The sequence below is a fragment of the Somniosus microcephalus genome, chromosome 15 (assembly GCF_052327205.1).
Source record: "Somniosus microcephalus isolate GS21.2 chromosome 15, FLI_Smic_1.0, whole genome shotgun sequence".
In the NCBI taxonomy this organism is placed as follows: domain Eukaryota; kingdom Metazoa; phylum Chordata; class Chondrichthyes; order Squaliformes; family Somniosidae; genus Somniosus; species Somniosus microcephalus.
In genome coordinates, this window is record NC_141001.1 from 16,143,956 (window position 1) to 16,169,411 (window position 25,456).

General features: G+C 49.8%; 1 protein-coding gene across 2 annotated transcripts; it reads right to left on the reverse strand.

The window, feature by feature from the left end:
- Positions 1–343: 343 nt before the first annotated feature.
- Positions 344–21,270, reverse strand: LOC147106560 (CD59 glycoprotein-like). 2 transcript variants are annotated; one of them, XM_086007514.1, is made up of 4 exons: positions 21,142–21,270; positions 5,102–5,184; positions 4,128–4,232; positions 344–1,420 (listed from the first exon to the last, which is right to left on the reverse strand). In XM_086007514.1, exons 2-4 carry the CDS (start codon positions 5,154–5,156, stop codon positions 1,200–1,202), a joined length of 381 nt encoding a protein of 126 aa, XP_085863640.1. In that variant the 5' UTR covers positions 5,157–5,184; positions 21,142–21,270; the 3' UTR covers positions 344–1,199. The 2 variants fall into 2 exon arrangements, with proteins under 2 accessions (XP_085863640.1, XP_085863639.1); XM_086007513.1 differs by having other exon boundaries at positions 21,147–21,234.
- Positions 21,271–25,456: the final 4,186 nt, after the last annotated feature.

The window sequence follows — 25,456 nt, forward strand, 5'->3', positions numbered from 1 at the left end:
TATGAGAAAGTGTGGGGGCGGGCACTCCTCTGCACAGTGTATGAGAAAGTGTGGGGGCGGGCAGTCCTCTGTACGGTGTATGAGAAAGTGTGGGGGTGGGCAGTCCTCTGCACGGTGTATGAGAACGTGTGGGGGCGAGTAGTCCTCTGCACGGTGTATGAGAAAGTGTGGGGGTGGGCAGTCCTCTGCACGGTGTATGAGAAAGTGTGAGGGCTGGCAGTCCTCTGCACGGTGTATGAGAAAGTGAGGGGGCTGGCAGTCCTCTGCACGGTGTATGAGAACATGATGAGCACTCCCATCGCCCAACAGCAGGTTCTTTCCATAACATCACACAAATTTGGACTCCTCCCAAAAAAAGGATTTTATTGAACAATCAAAAATAAGTTGCAAAATGCAAAGTACAAAGGCATCAGCAAAGTGCTTCATTCAATATACACGGCCATTTCACCTCCTCACAAAGTAGTGCAACTTACTGAGCCGCAGCGCTCAGATTAGCGGTTTCTTAGACTCTTGTGCATCAGACAGGATTAGGACAGATTCAGTCACTCTAGGAGACAGCCTGCCTTAATCTTGTCTGCTACAGTTATTAGCTAACCATATGTTGCATGGGGGGGGGGGGGGAGGGGGGAGGTAAAAAAAATGCGATGGGATGGTTAGACACCTACCCACTGGCACAAGCCTGTCCCGGGCTGCACTGGTGCCATGTGACAGCAGTAGCCAAGCCTGGCAGCACCTGCAGGTTATGTTATATTCCTGAAAGAAAGGGCTCCAGCTGAGTTTTAGGAAACACATTTGCTTTAGAAGCTGGCAGTGGTGAAGTCAGGCTCCATTAAACACAGGGAAGCAGAGTGCTGCGTTCTTGAGAGCAAGCATACAACCTCAGCACTCCCAGCCTGCTGAAGAGAGGGAACAGTCACCTCCCCTTTTCAGAAAGTCAAGGGGATGAGGCCAACTTTCAAATTAGTTTATCAGATAGAAGAGAGTCAGATGGAAAAGTGAGGGGTGATGTGGTTGAGGGGGATATACTGATATAAAATGACAGTTTAATGCTGATTAACTGTTATGTGAAACTCAAGCAGATACAGTTGGTGCCTTCAGGACACTTCTTCCTCCCTTGGTAGTGAGCAGCCCACAGCAAATAAGTTTTGGAAGGAGAGGAATTTTTTTTGCATGCCCAGAGGTCACACCCTCTTCTGGTTTCAGCTTCTGAACCAGCAAAGGTGCAGGCTGGCGAAAGCAGCTAGGAGGCCCAGCAGAAAGGGGTTTGCATCCGCTCTGGGGGTGCCATCGTTCTTGGAATTGCAGAGGTCCCACTGGCAGCAAGTAAAGCGGAATACCGCGTCGATACTAAAGGCCAACCTCAGGTCCTTGGAGTTACACTTCTGATCAGTCCAGCAGCGACGGAAAAACCGTCTGGATGCTAAAAACAAAAAGGAACACATTAGCAAATCAGGGGCAGGGAGGGGCACCGAGGTGGGAGGGGGGGGGGGGGGGGAGGCCGGGGGCAGGGGCAGTGCCTCCAGTCTGACTTCCAGAAGCCTGGCAAAGTACCAGTGCCGCCCACATAACTGGTGTGCAACCACAGCCGCATGCATGGTCTGACCACAGGCCTAGTTTTCTGTTCCAGTATTTCACACATTGCCTAAAGTGTCCAGGCTCAGCACACAATGAGAACTCAGCACATCCAGCCTCTTCCTCCCTAAAGCCCATTGACGGCTCCTCCACTTTATTTATCACGAGTCTGTTGACCATTACAGGACCAGGAGAGCACCCATTACAGCCCAGAATAGATCAGGCTGGCTAGGAGTTAAAGTCAGATGATTGATCTGATCATCAAGCAGACTGGCAGGGTGGGGGGGAAGAAAGCGGAGAAGAAAAAAATTTGGCAGTTCCACCTAGAAGTTAACTGATGAAAAACTCAATAGCCTGAAGAGAAGGGGCCTCTTCAAATTTGGTTAGGTGAGGAAAGGTCTTCAACCACAAGGTATGAGGTTCCCTGGACCAGTCATGTCTGAATGACAGCCCCAGGTTTGAGGTCACTTTGTGCTGATGTCCAGGTCACTGCAGCAAGTTGGATCTCAGTGTTGTGACCATGTTGGGCAATTCTAGACACGTGCACGAGGACTCTGAAGATTCTCAAAACACTGATTTTGGGCTCAGATTTCAGAGTGTTAAGAAAGAGTGAAAGTACCAAATTCCTATTGTATCTACTGATTTATTTGTGCTCCTATAAAAATGTTCCTCCTACAATAAACAGTTTGTAGTTTTAGCCTGGAATCCAAGGTGTTTCAGGGAAATGTTTTTGTCTTTATCAAGACAGTTATTTCCTCAAAGATCTCACGACCTGCCTTTTACAAATGATGCTAACTGTCCTTAATTAACCCAGGTCTTTCAAAGTGATTTTATCCCATATTATGGCCTTTAGTAACTTACCAACATGGGGCTGACTGATCTATAATTACCTGCTCATACTATTCTCTCTTTTTGAACAGATACGTTATATTGAAAACCCTCCAGTTCTCCGACACAACTTTCATATCATATCCATTGAACGATTGTGCAGTCTGATCATCACTTGCTCTGACTTGTGTCTGTTTGGATATTGTAGCTCAACGTTCTGTTGCCTTTGTTCATTGCTGTTCTGCATCGACGGGACATGGTAATCATTGAGTGCAAGACTCCCAGATCTCTGAACTTCACCCCTAGTTATTTTTAGGAGTACGTATGTTACGTATTTTTACCTTCCCCAGTGCAGCACTTTATACTTGTCTGTATCGACTTTCTGGGGGACTTAATAATGGGGAACAGGGAAATGGCGGATACTTTGAACAAATATTTTGTATCGGTCTTCACAGTAGAAGACACAAAGCATCCCAATAATAATAGATAATCAAGGGGCTATAGGAAGGGAGGAACTTAAAACAATCACTATCACTAGAGAAAAAGTACTAGGCAAACTAATGGGACTAAAGGTGGACAAGTCCCCTGGACCTGAAGGCCTGTATCCTAGGGTCTTAAAAGAAGTGGCTGCAGAGATAGTGGATGCGTTGGTTGTAATCTATCAAAATTCCCTGGATTCTGGAGAGGTCCCAGCGGATTAGAAAACCGCAAATGTAACGTCCCTATTCAAGAAAGGAGGGCGACAGAAAGCAGGAAACTATAGACCAGTTAGCCTAACATCTGTCATTGGGAAAATACTGGAGTCCATTATTAAGGAAGTAGTAGCAGGACATTTAGAAAATCATAATACAGTCAAGCAAAGTCAGCATGGTTTTATGAAAGGGAAATCATGTTTGACAAATTTGTTGGAGTTCTTTGAGGATGTAATGAGCAGGGTGGATAAAGGGGAACCAGTAGATGTAGTGTATTTAGATTTCCAGAAGACATTTGATAAGGTGCCACATAAAAGATTACTGCACAAGATAAAAGCTCACGGTGTTGGGGTAATATATTAGTATGGATAGAGGATTGGCTAACTAACATAAAACAGAGAGTCGGGATAAATGGGTTATTTTCAGATTGGCAAACTGTAACTAGTGGGGTGCCACAGGGATCAATGCTGGGGCCTCAACTATTTACTATCGATATTAATGACTTGGATGAAAGGACTGAGTGTAATTTAGCCAAATTTGCTGATGATACGAAGATAGGTGGGAAAGCAAGTTGTGAGGAGGACACAGAGTCTGCAAAGGGATATAGATAGGTTAAAGTGAGTGGGCAAAATTTGGCAGATGGAGTATAATGGAGGGGTCACCTCCTGGCCCCACCACCTCACTCTAACCACTCAGTATTTTTCAGCCAATCCTACGTTTAATCCTGAATCCCCACACCTTGAACCCTAACTTACAGTCTTTCATGTGGAACTTTATCAAATACCATTCGGAAGGCTAAGTACACAATGTCATAAACTTTACCACAAGCGACAAGAGTTTCAGGCTAATAGCACAGCCTGGGTTTTGGAATGACTACCATTCAAAGGGAGGTGATACGATGCTGAATCCGGCAGGTTTCTGGGAAGCTCCACAAAACTTTGTGACAACCGAAACTGCGTCTCTTTGAAAATACAAAGCAGTTTGAGGCAGAAAGCTCCTCAAACAACAGACTGGATGGAGCCCTGAAATACATACAGTCAAAGGTAACGTTCAGGCAGGTGTCCTTGTCTGTTGGACAGTCCCTCTTGTTGCACAGTGAGTCCTCGTCTGTCTCACACTCATAGCAACGCAGAGCAGACCCTAGGGAGGAACCAGAGAGACAAATACATGGCATCAGATTCACTGAGGAAGGTTAACAGGACAGAACCACCATGCGGCAGTCACTGCTTTGAGAATAAAATCAGTTCCATCAACACTCGAAGAACTTCAGGAAGAGGGGGATCAGAGGAATCCCGCATAAGTCTGTCCAGGGGGAGAGAGTCCATACTCTCCGGATATACAGTCCGAACCCCTCCTCAGGGAGAGTCCATACTCTCCGGATACACAGCTCCCCCGGGGAGAGTCCGTACTCTCCGGATACACAGTCCCACCCCTGGGGAGAGTCCGTACTCTCTGGATACACAGTCCCACCCCCGGGGAGAGGCCGTACTCTCCGGATACACAGTCCCACCCCCGGGGAGAGTCCGTACTCTCCGGATACACAGTCCCACCCCCAGGGAGAGTCCGTACTCTCCGGATACACAGTCCCACCCCCGGGGAGAGTCCGTACTCTCTGGATACACAGTCCCACCCCCGGGGAGAGTCCGTACTCTCCGGATACACAGTCCCCCTGGGGAGAGTCCGTACTCTCCAGATACACAGTCTCACCCCCGGGGAGAGTCCATACTCTCCGGATACACAGTCCCACCCCCGGGGAGAGTCCGTACTCTCCGGATACACAGTCCCCCCGGGAGAGTCTGTACTCTCCGGATACACAGTCCCCCCGGGGAGAGTCCGTACTCTCCGGATACACAGTCCCACCCTCGGGGAGAGTCCGTACTCTCCAGATATACAGGCACCCACCCCCCCCGCCTCACCTTGGGGAGAGTACATACTCTCCAGATATACAGCCCCGTCAATTCTAAAATTTCACTCATTGCATTTCATGACACAGACGGAACCTGACTCACCAAACACTAAGCAGAAGGACAGTAGGAGTAGACCCTTCAGTAAGACGTGATCCATGGTTCCTGCACTCACTCCTCTTCCACACCTGAACAAGAGAGAGACGCCATTAGTAGCTGTGTGACTGCCCTCGTGCCTGTGGTCTGTGCAGTCTCATGTGTGTTAGAGGCTGGGAGCCACACAGTACGTGCTTCCTGCTAATACTTCACACTTCCCCCTCACCTGACGAGGTGTGATCGCCAGCCCAACCGGCTGCTCCTCTGGTACATGTACATAGCTAAAGAGCACTTTCCACCATCAGACCTGGGCTAGCAGTTAAAACCTGCACCCTCCTGGATGACATGACTGGGCGAGACTGCTGCAGTGCCACACAGGGGAGACTACAGGGACCATCCAACACATTCCCCAACACACCTAGATTCTTATCTTCAGGCTAAAACTAATAGTCCATTTATTTACAAGACAGATAATTACAAAGAACCAGAAACATCTCAAATAACTACATTTGCACAACACAAACTCAAAGGCAATAGAGTCCAACATCTAAACAGCTCTTTCCAACATTTGTTTTCACTCAGTTTCAATGCACCACCACATGCGGACACTCCTGAATTCAACATTGTCGGAGGTGCAATTTTTCAATTAAGATATGAAGAGTTCTCCGAGCGCCCTCATCCAACATTTATTCTTCAATCAGCACGTAACTGGTCATTTATCTGATTGCTATGTGAGACCTTGATGTGCGCTAAATTAGCTGCTGCATTTGATCACAGAATGACCATGTGTCAAAAGTACTACTTCAGCTCTGAAACACCAGTGGATGTCCCAGGGCGAGAGATACCATTGTTCTTTCTTTCTCCTTTCCCTTCGACTAACATACTAAGACTGTAACCAGGAACTGAAAACAGTAATGAGACAGGTCATGTGGACAAGTGTCCTTTCATAGAAAAATAGGAGCAGGAGTAGGCCATTCGGCCCTTCGAGCCTGCTCCGCCATTCAATATGATCATGGCTGATCCTCTATCTCAATACCATATTCCTGCTCTCGCCCCATACCCCTTGATGCCTTTTGTGTCTAGAAATCTATCTATCTCCTTCTTAAATATATTCAGTGACTTGGCCTCCACAGCCTTCTGTGGTAGAGAATTCCAGAGGTTCACCACCCTCTGAGTGAAGAAATTTCTCCTCCTCTAAGTCCTACTCTGTATCCTGAGACCCCTCGTTCTAGACCCCCCCCAGCCAGGGGAAACATCCTCCCTGCATCCAGTCTGTCTAGCCCTGTCAGAATTTTATACATTTCAGTGAGATCCCCTGTCATTCTTCTAAACTCTAGTGAATACAGGCCTAGCCGACCCAATCTCTCCTCATACGACCGTCCTGCCATCCCAGGAATCAGTCTGGTGAACTTTCACTGCACTCCCTCTATGGCAAGTATATCCTTTCTTAGGTAAGGAGACCAAAACTGCACACAGTACTCCAGGTGTGGTCTCACCAAGGCCCTGTATAACTCTAGTAAGACATCCTTGCTCCTGTACTCAGATCCTCTTGCAATGAAGGCCAACATACCATTTGCCATCCTAACTGCTTGCTGCACCTGCGTGTTTGCTTTCAGTGACTGGTGTACAAGGACACCCAGGTCCCTCTATATCAACATTTCCCAATCTATCGCTATTTAAATATTACTCTGCCTTTCTGTTTTTCCTACCGAAGTGGATAACTTCACATTTATCCACGTTATACTGCATCTGCCATGTATTTGCCCACTCACTCAACTTGTCTAAATCACCTTGAAGCCTCTCTGCATCCTCCTCAAAACTCACAATCCCACCTAGTTTCGTGTCATCAGCAAACTTGGAAATATTACATTTGGTTCCCTCATCCAAATCATTGATATATATTGTGAATAGCTGGGGCCCAAGCACTGATCCCTGCGGTACCCCACTAGTCACCGCCTGTCACCCCGAAAAAAGACCCATTTATTCCTACTCTCCGTTTCCTGTCTGTTAACCAATTTTCAATCCATGCCAGTATATTACCCCTAATCCCAAGTGCTTTAGTTTTACACACTAACTTCTTATGTGGGACTTTATCAAAGGCCTTCTGAAAATCCAAATACACCACATCCACTGATTCTCCCTTATCTATTCTACCATTTACATCCTCAAAAAACTCCAGTAGGTTTGTCAAACACGATTTCCCTTTCATAAATCCATGTTGACTTTGTCTAATCCTGTTATCACATCCTTCATAATAGACTCTAGCATTTTCCCTACTACTGATGTTAGGCTAACTGGTCTGTAGTTCCCCGTTTCCTCTCTCCCTCCTTTTTTAAATAGTGGGGTTACATTTGCCACCCTCCAATCTGCAGGAACTGTGACATAATCTATAGAATTTTGGAAGAGGACAACCAATGCATCCACTATTTCCATGGCGACCTCTTTTAGTACTCTGGGATGCAGATTATCAGGCCCTGGGGATTTATCAGCTTTCAGTCCCATTAATTTCTCCAGCACTATTTTTTTACTAATACTAATTTCCTTTAATTCCTCCTTCTCACTAGACCCTTGGTTCCCGAGCATTTCTGGGAAGTTATTTGTGTCCTCTTCCATGAAGACAGAACCAAAGTATTTGTTTAATTGCTCTTCCATTTCCTTATTCCCCATTATAAATTCTCCCATTTCTGACTGTACGGGGCCTAACATTTGTCTTCACTAATCTTTTTCTTTTTACATACTTGTAGAAGCTTTTACAGTCCGCTTTTATGTTCCTTGCAAGTTTACTCTCATACTCTATTTTTCCTCCCTTAATCAATCTCTTGGGTCTTTTTTGCTGAACTCTTAAACTGCTCCTAATCCTCAGGCTTGCTACTTTTTCTGGCAACTTTATATGACTCCTCTGGATCGAATACTATCCTTAATTTCTTTTGTTAGCCATGGTTGGGCTGCTTTTTCTTTTGTGCTTTTGCGCCAGAAAGGAATGTATAACTGTTGCAATTCATGCATTCGTTCCTTAAATGTTAGCCATTGCCTATCCACCGTCATGCCTTTTAATGAAGCTCCCCAATCTATCATAGCCAACTCACTCCTCATACCTTCGTAGTTTCCTTTGTTTAGATTTAGGACCCTAGTTTCAGATTGGCCTTCTTCACTTTCCATCTTAATGAAGAATTCTATCATGTTATGGTCACTCTTCCTTAAAGGACCCCGCACAACAAGATTATTAATGAACCCCTTCTCATTGCATAATACCCAATCTAGGATAGCTTGTTCCCTAGTTGGCTCCTCAACGTACTGGTCTAAAAACCATCTCATACACACTCCAGGAATTCATCCTCCACAGTATTATTGCTAATTTGGTTTGGTCAGTCTATATGTAGATTAAAGTCACCCATGATTACTGTAGTACCCTTGTTACATGCATCTCTAATTTCCTGTTTGATGCCATCCCCTATGTTATAAATCTCATCATTCAAGAAACTACTCGTGAAATAATGCTGGACGGCCAGCTGGTGGCGCTGTCCAAGGAGTATAAATACTCGGGCGTCGGCCCCATCTTTACAGGGACATTTTGTAAGACAAGGTACTAATGAAGTACAACTAGACCTCCATGTTCTGAAACAAGTTGATTAAAGCCTTGCTTTATGCTGAAGCCAAGTGCGTAGTGAGTTTTATTAGGTCACCCTACATTACCACTACTGTTTGGAGGCCTATAGACAACTCCCACCAATGTTTTCTGCCCCTTGGTGCCTCTTAGCTCCACCCAGACTGATTCTACATCTTGATTTTCTGAGCCAATATCCTTTTTCACTATTGCTCTGATTTCATCCTTTACTAACAAGGCCACCCCACCTTCTTTTCCTTCTCGCCTGTCCTTCCTAAATATCGAATATCCTTGGATATTCAGCTCCCAGCCTTGGTCACACTGCAGCCATGTCTCCGTAATCGCAATTATATCCGTTTACATCTATTTGCGCTGTTATTTTGTCTACCTTATTACGAATGCTTCATGCATTCAGATACAGTGCCTTTAGATTTGTCGTTTTAACATTTTTAGACATCTTAACATTTTTTTCTACTATGGCCCTATTTGTCTTACTACCATTGTTTCTTACCCGGACCCTATTTGTTCGTGCACTCCTTTGTTTGTACGCTCTGTCCCTTCCTGACACAATCTGATTATCCTTACCCCAATCACTTTCCTGCACTGCTTCCTTGTCTTTTCTCTTTAGCATTCTAGATTTCTCTCCACCGGGAGAGAAAGACTTGCATTTATATAGCACCTTCCACGACCACCGGATGTCTCAAAGCGCTTTACAGCTAATGAAGTATTTTTGAAGTGGAGCCACTGTTGTAATGTGGGAAATGCTGCCACCAATTTGCGCACAGCAAGCTCCCATAAACAGCAATGTGATAATGATCAGATAATCTGTTTTTATTATGTTGGTTGAGGAATAAATATTGGCCCCAGGACACCGGGGATAACTCCCCTGCTTTTCTTCAAAATAGTGCCATGGAATCTTTTATGTCCACCTGAGAGAGCAGACGGGGTCTCAGTTTAACGTCTCATCCGAAAGACGGCACCTCCGACAGTGCAGCACTCCCTCAGCACTGCACTAGAGTGTCAGCCTAGCTTTAAGTGCTCAAGTCCCTGGAGTAGGACTTGAACTCACAACTTTCTGACTCAGACCCTTAAATCCTAATACAATAGCAAAATACTGCGGATGCTGGAAATCTGAAATAACAACAGAAAATGCTGGAAACACTCAGCAGGTCAGGCAGCATCTGTGGAGGGAGAAACAAGTTAACGTTTCAGGTCTGTGACCCTTCATCAGAACTGGAAGAAGTTAGAGATGTAACAGGTTTTAAGCAGGTACAGAGGCAGGGAAAGGGGGAGGGGAGCAAAGAACAAAAGGGACAGTCTGACACACTCTATCTCAAAGCCATCCTGGTCCGCAGTTCCATTTCATCCTTCGCTTCAATAAAAAACTTTTTATCTTCCTTCAAGGATCGCAAGCTTCAACAACTCGTGGACACCAATGCCCCTCCGGAACCTTCTTCCTCTTCACTTTCCTCTGATCCCATCCCTTCTTCCAATTTCACCCCCGCCGTGTTTTCACTATCCCCTCTGACCTTCCACTCTCTGACCCCGAACAATCAGTCCTCAGCAAAGGCCTGAGCTTCATCCCCTTACGCCCCCATCTCAATGAATTTCAAGCTCGGCACGATGTTGAGCTCTTTTTCCGCCACCTTCGTCTCCGTGCCTACTTCTTTGGCCAGGAGCCTTCCCCCCGCACAGCTGACCCTTTCTCCCGCTATCAGAATTCTGTCTACCTGGACCCCTTCCTCTGGCCTCTTACCTACTCTAGATCTTTTCATTGCAAACTGCCGGCGTGACATCGGCCGTCTCAATTTCTCTGCTTCCCTCACTCACTCCAACCTCCCTCCCTCTGAACTTGCAGCACTCCATTCTCTCCGATCCAACCCCAACATTGTCATTAAACCTGCTGACAAGGGTGGTGCTGTTGTTTTTTGGCGAACCGACCTCTACCTAGCAGAGGCTGAAAGCCAACTCTCCGACACCTCCTCCTCCCTCCCCCTGGACCATGACCACTACCGAATATCAAGCCATTGTTTCCAAGACTGTCACTGACCTCATCTCCTCTGGAGATCTTCCCTCCATGGCTGTCAACCTCATAGTCCCCCAACCCCGCACAGCCCGCTTCTAACTCCTTCCCAAGATCCAAAAACAGGGCTGCCCTGGTAGACCCATCGTTTCAGCCTGTTCTTGCCCCACGGAACTGATTTCTTCCTATCTCGACTCTTTTTTCTCCCCTTGTCCAGTCTCTTCCCACCTACATTCGTGACTCTTTGGACGCCCTCCGCCACTTTAACAGTTTCCAGTTTCCTGGCCCCAATCATCTCCTTTTCACTACGGACGTACAATCCCTCTACACCTCCATCCCCCACCAGGACGGCCAGAGGGCGCTCCGCTTCTTCCTTGAACAGAGGCCCAACCAGTCCCCATCCACCACCACCCTCCTCCGCCTGGCTGAACTTGTTCTCACATTGAACAACTTCTCCTTCGACTCCACACACTTCCTCCAAATTAAGTGTTGCTATGGAAAGCTGCATGGGCCCTAGCTATGCCCGCCTTTTCGTGGGATATGTGGAACATTGTTTGTTCCAGTCCTACTCCGGGCCCCACCCTCCCCTCTTTTTCCAGTATCTTGATGACTGTATCAGTGTCGTTTCCTGCTCTCGCCCTGAACTAGAAAATTTAATTCACTTTGCTTCCAATTTCCACCCTTCCCTCACCTTCAAATGGTCCATCTCCGACTCTTCCCTTCCCTTCCTTTTCTGTCTCCATTTCTGGGGATAGGCTATTGACAAACATCCACTACAAGGCCACTGACTCCCACAGCTACCTGGACTACACTTCCTCCCACCCCGCTTCCTGTAAGGACTCTATTCCATTCTCCCAGTTTCTCCGTCTCCGCCGCATCTGCTCCGATGATGCTACCTTCCATACTAGTGCTTCCGATATGTCTTCCTTTTTCCTCAACTGAGGATTCCCCTCTACCGTGGTTGACACGGCCCTTGACCGTGTCCGTTCCATTTCCCGCACTTCTGCCCTCACCCCTTCCCCGCCCTCCCGGAACCACGATAGGGTTCCCCTTGTCCACCTTTCACCCCACCAGCCTCCACATTCAACGGATCATCCTCCACCATTTCCGCCACCTCCAATGTGATCCCACCACCAAACGCATCTTCCCCTCCCCTTTCAGCATTCCGAATGGACCACTCCCTCCGCAACACCCTGGTCCACTCCTCAATCACTCCCAACAGCCCCTCCCCTCCCATGGTACCTTCCTGTGCAAGTGTAGGAGATGCTACACCTGCCCTTATACCTCCCCCCTTCCCACTATCCAGGGCCCCAAACACTCCTTTCCAGGTGAAACAGCGATTTACTTGTACTTCTTGCAATCTAGTATACTGTATTCACTGCTCACGATGTGGTCTCCTCTACACTGGGGAGACCGAATGCAGATTGGGCGACCGCTTTGCGGAACACCTCCGTTCAGTCCGTAAGGGTGACCCTGAGCTTCCGGTCGCCTGTCACTTTAATTCTCCGCTCCACTCCCACTCTGTCCTCGGCCTCTTACACTGTTCCAATGAAGCTCAGCGTAAGCTCGAGGAACAGCACCTCATCTTTCGATTAGGCACTTTACAACCTTCTGGACTCAACATCGAGTTCAACTATTTCAGACCATAACCTCTGCCCCTATTTTTTCAGGCGGCAGCTGTTGCTGATTCTGCCATTCCCATTTGCAACGTTTCACCACTCCTGCCTTCCACCCTATCACAGACCGTCCCTTTTGTTCTTTCCTCCCCTCCCCCTTTCCCATCCTCCGCACCTGCTTAAAGCCTGTTACATCTCGAACTGTTCCCAGGCACCTACTGCCCTTGTCCTTCTAGATGGTAGAGGTCGCAGGTTTGGGAGGTGCTGCTGAAGAAGCCTTGGTGAGTTGCTGCAGTGCATCTTATAGATGGCACACGCTGCAGCCACGGTGTGCCGGTGGTGGTTGGGGTGTTAATCAAGCGGGCTGCTTTGTCCTGGATGGTGTCGAGCTTCCTGAGTGTTGTTGGAGCTGCACTCATCCAGGCAAGTGGAGAGGATTCCATCTCACTCCTTACTTGTGCCTTGTCGATGGTGGAAAGGCTTTGGGGAGTCAGGAGGTGAGACACTCGCCGCAGAATATCCAGCCTCTGACCTGCTCTTGTTGCCACAGTATTTATGTGGCTGGTCCAGTTAAGTTTCTGGTCAATGGTGACCCCCAGGATGTTGTTGGTGGGGGATTCAGTGATGGTAATGCCGTTGAATGTCAAGGGGCAGTGGTTAGACTCTCGCTTGTTGGAGATAGTCATTGCCTGGCACTTGTGTGGCGCGAATGTTACCCGCCACTTATCAGCCCAAGCCTGAACGTCGTCCAGGTCTTGTTGCATGCGGGCATGGACTGCTTCATTATCTGAGGAGTTGTGAATGGCACTGAACACTGTGCAGTCATCAGCGAACATCCCCATTTCTGGCCTTATGTTGGAGGGAAGGTCATTCATGAAGCAGCTGAAGATGGTTGGGCCTAGGACACTGCCCTGAGGAACTCCTGCAGCGATGGCCTGGGGCTGTGATGATTGACCTTCAACCACCACAACCATCTTCCTTTGTGCTAGGTATGACTCCAGCCAGTGGAGAGTATTCCCCCCGATTCCCATTGACTTCAGTTTTACTAGAGCTCCTTGATGCCACACTCGGTCAAATGCTGCCTTGATGTCTAGGGCAGTCACGTTCACCTCACCTCTGGAATTCAGCTCTTTTCTCCATGTTTGGGTCAAGGCTGTAATGAGGTCAGGAGCCAAGTGGTTTTGGCAGAACCCAAACTGGGCATCAGTGAGCAGGTTATTGGTGAGTAAGTGCCGCTTGATAGCACTGTCGATGACACCTTCCATCACTTTGCTGATGATTGAGAGTAGACTGATGGGGTGGTAATTGGCCAGGTTGGATTTGTCCTGCTTTTTGTGGACAGGACAGTTTTCCACATTGTCGGATAGATGCCAGTGTTGTAGCTGTACTGGAACAGCTTGGCGATAGGCGCGGCTAGTTCTGGAGCACAATTCTTCAGCACGATAGCCGGGATGTTGTCGGGGCCTATACCCTTTGCTGTATCCAGTGCGCTCAGCCGTTTCTTGATATCACGTGGAGTGAATCAAATTGGCTGAAGACTGGCTTCTGTGATGGTGGGGCCCTGAGGAGGAGGCCGATATGGATCGTCCACTTGGCATTTCTGGCTGAAGATGGTTGCAAACGCTTCAGCCTTGTCTCTTGCACTCACGTGCTGGGCTCCACCATCTTTGAGGATGGGGATATTCATGGAGCCTCCTCCTCCTGTTAGTTGTTTAATGGTCCAGCACCATTCACGACTGGATGTGGCAGGACTGAAGAGCTTTGATCTGATCTGTTGATTGTGGGATTGCTTAGCCCTGTCTATAGCCTGCTGCTTCTGCTGTTTAACATGCATGTGGTCCTGTGTTGCAGCTTCCCCAGGCTGGCACCTCATTTTTAGGTACGTCTGGTGCTGCTCCTGGCATGCTCTTCTACACTCCTTATTGAACCAGGGTTGGTCCCCTGGCTTGATGGTAATGGTAGAGTGAGGGATATGCTGGGCCATGAGGTTACAGATTGTGATGGAATACAATTCTGTTACTGCTGATGGCCAGTTTTGAGCTACGAGATCTGTTCTGAATCTATCCCGTTTTGCACGGTGGTCGTGCCACAGCACGATGGAGGGTGTCTTCAGTGTGAAGACGGGACTTGTTTTTTCGGTTTTTCCTTCGTGTTGGCTCTCTCACCACCTGCCCAGACTGGCAGCTATGTCCTTCAAGACTCTGCCAGCTCGGTCAGTAGTGGTGCTACAGAGCCACTCTTGGTGACGGACATTGAAGTCCCCCACCCAGAGTACACCCTTGCTACTCTCAGTGCTTTTTCCAAGTGGTGTTTAACATGGGGTCTGGAGTCGTCACTCCCACCGTGCCGGTGGGACAGGACATACCCAGGGATGGAGGAGTCTGGGACATTGGCTGAAAGGTATGATTCTGTAAGTCTGACTGTGCCAGGCTGTTGCTCGACTAGTCTGTGGGACAGCTCTCCCAATTTTGGCACAAGTCCCCAGATGTTGTGAGGAGGACTTGGTAAGGTCCACTGGGCTGGGTGTGCCGTTGTCGTGTCCGTAGCCAGTGCGGCGGTCGATGCAAGGTGGTCCATCCAGTTTTATTCTTATTATTGTGTTTCTTAGCAGCTTGTTACAACCAAATGGCTTGCTAGGCCATTTGAGGGCAGGTAAGGGTCAACCACAATGCTATGGGTCTGGAGTCACATATAGGCCAGACCAGGTAAGGACAGCAGATTTCCTTCCCTAAAGGGGTTTCGTGAACCACATGGGTTTTTACGACAATCCGACAGTTTCATGGACACCATTACTGATACTAGCTTTTTATTCCAGATGTATTTCCGTGCCCCAGTCTCACTGACAGAGTGTGGACTGCAGTCTCTCTCTCTCACTGACAGACTGCAGTCCCCACTCAATTCAATTCAATTCAAATCGCTTTATTGGCATGATAAGGTACATCTTATGTTGCCAAAGCATCGAAAACTTTTATGGTTGAACACATAAACGCAGATCTATTCATACAGTGTATAAACAGATATATCCCTGAGTGTATAAATATACATTCGTATAATTTGTATATACTCTTTTCTTAGTGTAAGAGCCATAAAAGCTTAAGAAAATACTTTAAAATAGTGGTTAAATGGCATAATACAGTTAATTTACCTGACCGACTTATTGTATTAAGAAACCCCTATTTTCTTGCTCCAGTAGTATAGTCCGAGACACCCCCTTCATTCTTGCCACAATGGAACAGTCCCTAAGCCACACATGGGTGCAGCCATTTTACAGTTTAAACTGCACGTGGTTGAAGGAGGCAGAAGTTGTGAGGTTTGGAGCAGTACAGTTTTTGACTGTGTTCGTTTATACGTGTTTGCTTTGTAATTCCGTTTGTTAAGTGTTATAGTAAACAGTTTAAAAGACAAAGCTATGTTTGGGAACGTTTTCTTTCGACACGCGTCTACTCGTTGTTAAAAACCCCACAGCTCAGCGGCTGCCTGTTTGGAAACTAAAAAGCGCCACTACACTTAGGTTTACTGGTTGTCCCTCTGTTTATGGCAAGCTGTAACATAGTGCAGTCCCCACTCTCTCTCTCTCTCGCTCTCTCTCTCTCTGACACAGACTGCGGTCCCCACTCTCTCTCTCTCTCTCTGACACAGACTGCAGTCCCCACTCTCTCTCTCTCTCTCTGACACAGACTGCGGTCCCCACTCTCTCTCTCTCTCTCTGACACAGACTGCAGTCCCCACTCTCTCTCTCTCTCTCTCTCTCTGACACAGACTGCAGTCCCCACTCTCTCTCTCTCTGACACAGACTGCGGTCCCCACTCTCTCTCTCTCTCGGACACAGACTGCGGTCCCCACTCTCTCTCTCTCTGACAGACTGCGGTCCCCACTCTCTCTCTCTCTCTCTTTCTCTCTCTCTGACACAGACTGCAGTTCCCACTCTCTCTCTCTCTCTCTCTGACACAGACTGCGGTCCCCACTCTCTCTCTCTCTCTCTGACACAGACTGCGGTCCCCACTCTCTCTCTTTCTCTCTCTCTGACACAGACTGCAGTTCCCACTCTCTCTCTCTCTCTCTCTGACACAGACTGCGGTCCCCACTCTCTCTCTCTCTCTCTGACACAGACTGCGGTCCCCACTCTCTCTCTCTCTCTCTCTCTCTGACACAGACTGCGGTCCCCACTCTCTCTCTCTCTCTCTCTCGGACACAGACTGCGGTCCCCACTCTCTCTCTCTCTCTGACACAGACTGCGGTCCCCACTCTCTCTCTCTCTCTCTCTGACACAGACTGCGGTCCCCACTCTCTCTCTCTCTCTCTCTCTCTCTGACACAGACTGCAGTCCCCACTCTCTCTCTCTCTCTCTGACACAGACTGCGGTCCCCACTCTCTCTCTCTCTCGGACACAGACTGCGGTCCCCACTCTCTCTCTCTCTGACAGACTGCGGTCCCCACTCTCTCTCTCTCTCTCTTTGACACAGACTGCAGTTCCCACTCTCTCTCTCTCTCTCTGACACAGACTGCGGTCCCCACTCTCTCTCTCTCTCTCTGACAGACTGCGGTCCCCACTCTCTCTCTCTCTCTTTCTCTCTCTGACAGACTGCGGTCCCCACTCTCTCTCTCTCTCTCTCTCTGACACAGACTGTGGTCCCCAATCTCTCTCTCTCTCTCTCTCTGACACACACTGTGGTCCCCACTCTCTCTCTCTCTCTCTCTCTCTCTCTCTGACACAGACTGCAGTCCCCACTCTCTCTCTCTCTCTCTCTCTCTCTCTGACACAGACTGTGGTCCCCACTCTCTCTCTCTCTCTCTGACACAGACTGCGGTCCCCACTCTCTCTCTCTCTCTCTCTCTCTCTCTCCGACACAGACTGCAGTCCCCACTCTCTCTCTCTCTCTCTCTCTCTCTGACACAGACATAGATACATACATAGAAGATAGGAGCAGGAGTAGGCCATTCGGCCCTTCGAGCCTGCTCCGCCATTCAATGAGATCATGGCTGATCATCCAAATTCAGTACCCTGTCCCTGCCTTCTCCCCATATCCCTTGATCCCTTTAGCCTTAAGAAATATATCCAACTCTTTCTCGAATATACTTAATGAACTGGCCTCCACCACCCTCTGTGGCAGAGAATTCCACAGGTTTACCACTCTCTGGGTGAAGAAATTCCTCCTCATTTCAGTCCTAAATGGCTTACCCCTTATCCTTAGACTATGACCCCTGGTTCTGGACTCCCCGGCTATCAGAAACAGCCTTCCTGTATCTAGTCTGTCCAGGCCTAACAGAATTTTATAGGTTTCGATGAGATCCCCTCTCAATCTTCTAAACTCCAGTGAGTATAAGCCCAATCGACACAATCTCTCCTCATACGTCATTCCTGCCATCCCAGGTATCAGCCTGGTGAATCTTCGCTGCACTCCTTCCATGGCAAGAACGTCCTTCCTCAGGTAAGGCGACGAAAACTGCACACAATACTCAAGGTGTGGTCTCACCAAGGCCCTGTACAACTGTAGGAAGACATCCTTGTTCCTGTACTCGAACCCTCTTGCTACGAAGGCCAACATACCATTCGCCTTCTTAACTGCCTGCTGCACCTGCATGCTTACCTTCAGCGACTGGTGTACAAGAACACCCAGGTCTCTTTGCACTTCCCCTTCCCCCAATCTATTACCATTCAAATAATAATCTGCCTTCCTGTTTTTGCCACCAAAGTGGATAACCTCACATTTATCCACATTATAGTGCATTTGCCATGTTTCTGCCCAATCACCCAACCTGTCCAAATCGTGCTGGAGTTTCACGACATCCTCCTCACAGCATACCCTCCCCCCCAGCTTTGTGTCGTCTGCAAATTTGGAGATATTACATCGAATTCCCTCATCCAGATCATTAATATATATTGTGAACAGCTGGGGTCCTAGGACCGATCCTTGCGGTACCCCACTAGTTACTGCCTGCCACTCGGAAAATGACCCGAAAAAGACTGCAGTCCCCACTCTCTCTCTCTGACACAGACTGCGGTCCCCACTCTCTCTCTCTCTCTCTCTCTCTGACAGACTGCGGTCCCCACTCTCTCTCTCTCTCTCTCTCTCTCTGACACAGACTGCGGTCCCCACTCTCTCTCTCTCTCTCTGACACAGACTGCGGTCCCCACTCTCTCTCTCTCTCAATTCAATTCAATTCAATTCAATTCAAATGCTTTATTGGCATGAAAGTTTACAGAGAACCATATTGCCAAAGCTTACATAGCAAAAAGGTACATTTTCAAACATTCTGTAGGTGTCAATCGATTTGACATTTGTTGGGTACATACAATATTACTTTTAAACAATATTAATTTTAAACAGTCTTTGCACTTCATTTGGTACGTTCAATATTAATTTTAAACAGTCTTAATTTTAAACAGTCCTCAGGTTGTGACATGTTGTTACATATTTGGCCCCAAGGTATGGTCTGTCTCCTTCTCCCAGGACTAATCTCAATTTTGACAGGTCATCCAATTCCTTGAAATCTGGGGATGTTTGGCTTAGCTTGTTGAATAATATGTTTCTTGATGTGTTGAATTTTTCGCATTTTAGGAGGAAATGCATTTCTGTTTCAACCTCGCCGGCCAGACATTGATCGCATATTCTATTCTCTCTAGGCTGCCAGGATTTCTTGTATCTGCCTTTTTCAATTTCCAGTTGGTGGTCGCTTAGTCTGTACCTGGTGAGGGTCTGTCTCTGTTTTGTGTCTCTGATGGTCGTGAGGTAGTCTGCCAGTTTATATTCTCTTTTTAGGGCCCACTCAAATTCAAATTCAAATGCTTTATTGGCATGAAAGTTTACAGAGAACCATATTGCCAAAGCTTACATAGCAAAAAGGTACATTTTCAACATTCTCTCTCTCTCTCTCTGACACAGACTGTGGTCCCCACTCTCTCTCTCTCTCTCTCTCTCTCTCTGACACAGACTGCGGTCCCCACTCTCTCTCTCTCTCTCTCTGACACAGACTGTGGTCCCCACTCTCTCTCTCTCTCTCTCTCTCTGACACAGACTGCGGTCCCCACTCTCTCTCTCTCTCTCTCTCTCTCTGACACAGACTGCGGTCCCCACTCTCTCTCTCTCTCTCTCTCTCTCTCTGACACAGACTGCAGTCCCCACTCTCTCTCTCTCTGACACAGACTGCGGTCCCCACTCTCTCTCTCTCTCTCTCTCACACAGACTGCGGTCCCCACTCTCTCTCTCTCTCTCTCTCTCTGACACAGACTGCGGTCCCCACTCTCTCTCTCTCTCTCTCTCTCTCTGACACAGACTGCGGTCCCCACTCTCTCTCTCTCTCTCTCTGACACAGACTGTGGTCCCCACTCTCTCTCTCTCTCTCTCTCTCTGACACAGACTGCGGTCCCCACTCTCTCTCTCTCTCTCTCTCTCTCTGACACAGACTGCGGTCCCCACTCTCTCTCTCTCTGACACAGACTGTGGTCCCCACTCTCTCTCTCTCTCTCTCTCTCTCTGACACAGACTGCGGTCCCCACTCTCTCTCTCTCTCTCTGACACAGACTGCGGTCCCCACTCTCTCTCTCTCTCTCTGACACAGACTGCGGTCCCCACTCTCTCTCTCTCTCTGACACAGACTGCGGTCCCCACTCTCTCTCTCTCTGACACAGACTGCGGTCCCCACTCTCTCTCTCTGACACAGACTGCGGTCCCCACTCTCTCTCTCTCTCTCTGACACAGACTGCGGTCCCCACTCTCTCTCTCTCTCTCTCTCTCTCTCTGACACAGGCTGCGGTCCCCACTCTCTCTCTCTCTGACACAGACTGCAGTCCCCACTCTCTCTCTCTCTCTCTCTCTGACACAGACTGCAGTCCCCACTCTCTCTCTCTCTCTGACACAGACTGCGGTCCCCACTCTCTCTCTCTCTCTCTCTCTCTGACACAGACTGCAGTCCCCACTCTCTCTCTCTCTCTCTCTGTCACAGACTGCAGTCCCCACTCTCTCTCTCTCTCTCTCTGACACAGACTGCAGTCCCCACTCTCTCTCTGACACAGACTGTGGTCCCCACTCTCTCTCTCTCTCTCTCTGACACAGACTGCAGTCCCCACTCTCTCTCTCTCTCTGACACAGACTGCGGTCCCCACTCTCTCTCTCTGACACAGACTGCAGTCCCCACTCTCTCTCTCTCTCTCTCTCTGTGACACAGACTGCGGTCCCCACTCTCTCTCTCTCTCTGTGACACAGACTGCGGTCCCCACTCTCTCTCTCTCTCTCTCTCTCTCTCTGACACAGACTGCGGTCCCCACTCTCTCTCTCTCTGTGACACAGACTGCGGTCCCCACTCTCTCTCTCTCTCTCTCTCTCTCTGACACAGACTGCGGTCCCCACTCTCTCTCTCTCTCTCTCTCTCTCTGACACAGACTGCAGTCCCCACTCTCTCTCTGACACAGACTGTGGTCCCCACTCTCTCTCTCTCTCTCTCTGACACAGACTGCAGTCCCCACTCTCTCTCTCTCTCTCTGACACAGACTGCAGTCCCCACTCTCTCTCTCTCTCTGACACAGACTGCGGTCCCCACTCTCTCTCTCTCTCTGTGACACAGACTGCGGTCCCCACTCTCTCTCTCTCAATCAATTCAATTCAATTCAAATGCTTTATTGGCATGAAAGTTTACAGGGAACCATGTTGCCAAAGCTTACATAACAAAAAGTACAGGTTTCCAACATTCTGTAGGTGGCAAACGTTTTTGACCCTCGTTGGGTACAGACGGTATTAATTTCTCTCTCTCTCTCTCTGACACAGACTGCGGTCCCCACACTCTCTCTCTCTCTCTCTCTCTCACTCACCTTACTGTATCTCCGGCCTCTCTCCGCTGGTCTCGGCTCAAACCGACTCTCCAACCCTGATCCCTGTCAAAAAGGGTGGCGTCTGCCCGAGCTCCCCCTGCTGGCCCGACCCCGCACTGCGTCTCCCCCTGCTGGCCCGACCCCGCACTGCGGCTCCCCCTGCTGGCCCGACTCCGCACTGCGTCTCCCCCTGCTGGCCCGACCCCGCACTGCGTCTCCCGCTGCTGGCCCGACCCCGCACTGCGTCTCCCCCTGCTGGCCCGACTCCGCACTGCGTCTCCCCCTGCTGGCCCGACCCCGCACTGCGTCTCCCGCTGCTGGCCCGTCGCCGCACTGCGTCTCCCCCTGCTGGCCCGACCCCACACTGCGTCTCCACCTGCTGGCCCGACCCCGCACTGCGTCTCCCCCTGCTGGCCCGACCCCGCACTGCGTCTCCCCCTGCTGGCCCGACCCCGCACTGCGTCTCCCCCTGCTGGCCCGACCCCGCACTGCGTCTCCCCCTGCTGGCCCGACCCCGCACTGCGTCTCCCCCTGCTGGCTCGACCCCGCACTGCGTCTCCCCCTGCTGGCCCGACCCCGCACTGCGTCTCCCCCTGCTGGCCCGACCCCGCACTGCGTCTCCCCCTGCTGGCCCGACCCCGCACTGCGTCTCCCCCTGCTGGCCCGACCCCGCACTGCGTCTCCACCTGCTGGCCCGACCCCGCACTGCGTCTCCCCCTGCTGGCCCGACCCCGCACTGCGTCTCCCCCTGCTGGCCCGACCCCGCACTGCGTCTCCCCCTGCTGGCCCGACCCCGCACTGCGTCTCCCCCTGCTGGCCCGACCCCGCACTGCGTCTCCCCCTGCTGGCCCGTCGCCGCACTGCGTCTCCCCCTGCTGGCCCGACCCCGCACTGCGTCTCCCCCTGCTGGCCCGACCCCGCACTGCGTCTCCCCCTGCTGGCCTGTCGCCGCACTGCGTCTCCCCCTGCTGGCCCGACCCCGCACTGCGTCTCCCCCTGCTGGCCCATCGCCACACTGCGTCTCCCCCTGCTGGCCCGACCCCGCACTGCGTCTCCCCCTGCTGGCCCGTCGCCGCACTGCGCCTCCAACTGCAGTAATAGTGTCTCCTGATGCTGCAATTACTCCCCACTGCAGTAATAGTGCCTCCTGAAACTGCAATTACACCCCCACTGCAGTAATAGTGCCTCCTGATACTGTAATTACACCCCACTGCAGTAATAGTGGCTCCTGTTACTGTAATTACACCCCACTGCAGTAATAGTGGCTCCTGTTACTGCAATTACACCCCACTGCAGCAATAGTGGCTCCTGTTACTGTAATTACACCCCACTGCAGTAATAGTGCCTCCTGTTACTGCAATTACACCCCCACTGCAGTAATAGTGGCTCCTGTTACTGCAATTACACCCCACTGCAGTAATAGTGGCTCCTGTTACTGCAATTACACCCCCACTGCAGTAATAGTACCTCCTGATACTGCAATTACACCCGCACTGCAGTAATCATGCCCCAGTTACTGCAATTACACCCCACTGTGGTATTAATGTCCGATAGCAAAATACTGCAGATGCTGGAAATCCGAAATAACAACAGAAAATGCTGGAAAAACTCAGCAGGCCAGGCAACATCCATGGAGAGAGAAATAGAGTCAACGTTTCAGGTCAAAACCCTTTATCAAGACAAAAGGGGCACAGGGAATGAAATAGATTAAGAGGCCAGGCTGGGAGAAAACAAAAGAGGAGAGACATTAAGAGGGATTCAAAATGAGACGAGCTGGTGATAGGACTAGTGGAGACAAAAAACGGCTCTAGATTAGGAGTGAAATGTTCTGGCAGAATGGGAGACAGCTGCCATGTGGGAGAGAGAAAAAAAAAGAGGAAAGGGTGGGGGGGGCGGTTGGGGGGGGGCGGGGGGGGTGGGGGGGGCGGGGCGGGGGTTTGGGGGGGGGCGGAAACCAAAACAAAGGTGTGGATAAAAAATATAAGTAAAAATGTAACAGGGGCCGAGGTTATGATCTGAAATTGTTGAACTCGATATTGAGTCCGGAAGGCTGTAAAGTGCCTAATCGGAAGATGAGGTGCTGTTCCTCGAGTTTACGTTGAGCTTCCGAAGAACAATGCAAGAGGCCGAGTACAGTGAGGTCCGAGTGGGAAAGGGGCGGTGAATTAAAATGACAGGCGACCGGAAGCTCGGGGTCACCCTTATGGACTGAACGGAGGTGTTCCGCAAAGCGGTCACCCAATCTGCGTTTGGTCTCCCCAATGTAGAGACCGCATCGTGAGCAGCGAATACAGTATACTAGATTGCAAGAAGTACAAGTAAATCGCTGTTTCACCTGGAAGGGGTGTTTGGGGCCCTGGACAGTGGGAAGGGGGGCGATATAAGGGCAGGTGTTACATCTCCTGCACTTGCACGGGAAGGTGCCAGGCGAAGGGGAAAGGGTGCAGGGGGTGATAGAGGAGTGGACTAGGGTGTCTCGGAGGGAGCGGTCCCTGCAGAATGCTGAAAGGGGAGGGAAGGGGAAGATGCATTTGGTGGTGGGATCACTTTGGAGGTGGCGGAAATGGCGGAGGATGATCCATTGAATGTGGAGGCTGGTGAGGTGAAAGGTGAGGACAAGGGGAACCCTATCGTAGTTCCAGGAGGGAGGGGCAGGGGTGAGGGCTGAAGTGCGGGAGATAGAACGGACACGGTCGAGGGCCGTGTCAACCACGATAGAGGGGAATCCTCGGTTGAGGAAAAAGGAAGACATGTCGGAAGCACTGGTGTGGAAGGTGGCATTGTCGGAGCAGATGCAGCGGAGACGGAGAAACTGGGAGAATGGAATAGAGTCCTTACAGGAGGCGGGGTGGGAGGAAGTGTAGTCCAGGTAGCTGTGGGAGTCAGTGGGCTTGTAGTGAATATTGATCAATAACCTATCCCCAGAGATGGAGACGGAGAAGTCGAGGAAGGGAAGGGAAGAGTCAGAGATGGTCCATGTGAAGGTGAGGGAAGGGTGGAAATTGGAGGCAAAGTGAATGAAATTGTCTAGTTCAGGGCGAGAGCAGGAAACGGCACCGATACAGTCATCAATGTATCGGAAAAAGAGGTGAGGGAGGGGACCCGAGTAGGACTGGAACAAAGAGTGTTCCACATAGCCCACGAAAAGGCAGGCATAGCTAGGACCCATGCGGGTACCCATAGCAACACCTTTGATTTGGAGGAAATGAGTGGAGTTAAAGGAGAAGTTGTTCAATGTAAGAACAAGTTCAGCCAGGCGGAGGAGTGTGGTGGCGGATGGAGACTGGTTGGGCCTCTGTTCAAGGAAGAAGCGGAGCGCCCTCAGGCCATCCTGGTGGGGGATGGAGGTGCAGAGTGATTGTACGTCCATGGTGAAAAGGAAGCGGTTGGGGCCAGGAAACTGGAAACTGTTAAAGTGGCGGAGGGCTTCCGAAGAGTCGCGGATGTAGGTGGTTACACCCCACTGCTTACTTCAACTACACCCCACTGCAGTAATAGTGCCTCCTGTTACTGCAATTACACCCCACTGCAGTAATAGTGTTTCCGTTACTGCAATTACACCCCACTGCAGGAATAGTGCCCCCTGTTACTACAATTACTCCCCCACTGTAGCAATAGAGCCTCCTGTTACTGCAATTACACCCCACTGCAGTAATAGTGCCCCCGTTTCTGCAATTACACCCCCACTGCAGTAATAGTGCCTCCTGTTACTGCAATTACACCCCTACTGCAGTAATAGTGCCCCCGTTACTGCAATTACACGCCCACTGCAGTAATATTGCCCCCGTTATTGCAATTACACCCCCACTACAGTAATAGTGCCCCGTTCCTGCAATTACACCCCCAATGCAGTAATAGTGCCCCGTTACTACAATTACACCCCCAATGCAGTAATAGTGCCCCGTTACTACAATTACACGCCCACTACAGTAATAGTGCCCCGTTACTGCAAGTATAACTCCACTGCAGTAATATTGCCCCTTGTTATTGCAATTACACCTCCAATGCAGTAATAGTGACCCCTGTTACTGCAATTACACCCCAATGCAGTAATAGTGACCACTGTTACTGCAATTACACCCCCACTACAGTAATAGTGTCTCCTGTTACTGCAATTACACCCTCACTGCAGTAATAATGCCTCCTGTTACTGCAATTACCCCCCACTGCAGTAATAGTGTCTCCTGTTACTGCAATTACACTCCACTACAGTACGAGTGGCCCGTTAATGCAATTACACCCCACTGCAGTAATAGTGCCTGCTGTTACTGCAATTACGCCCCATTGCAGTAATAGTGCCCCCTGTTACTGCAAT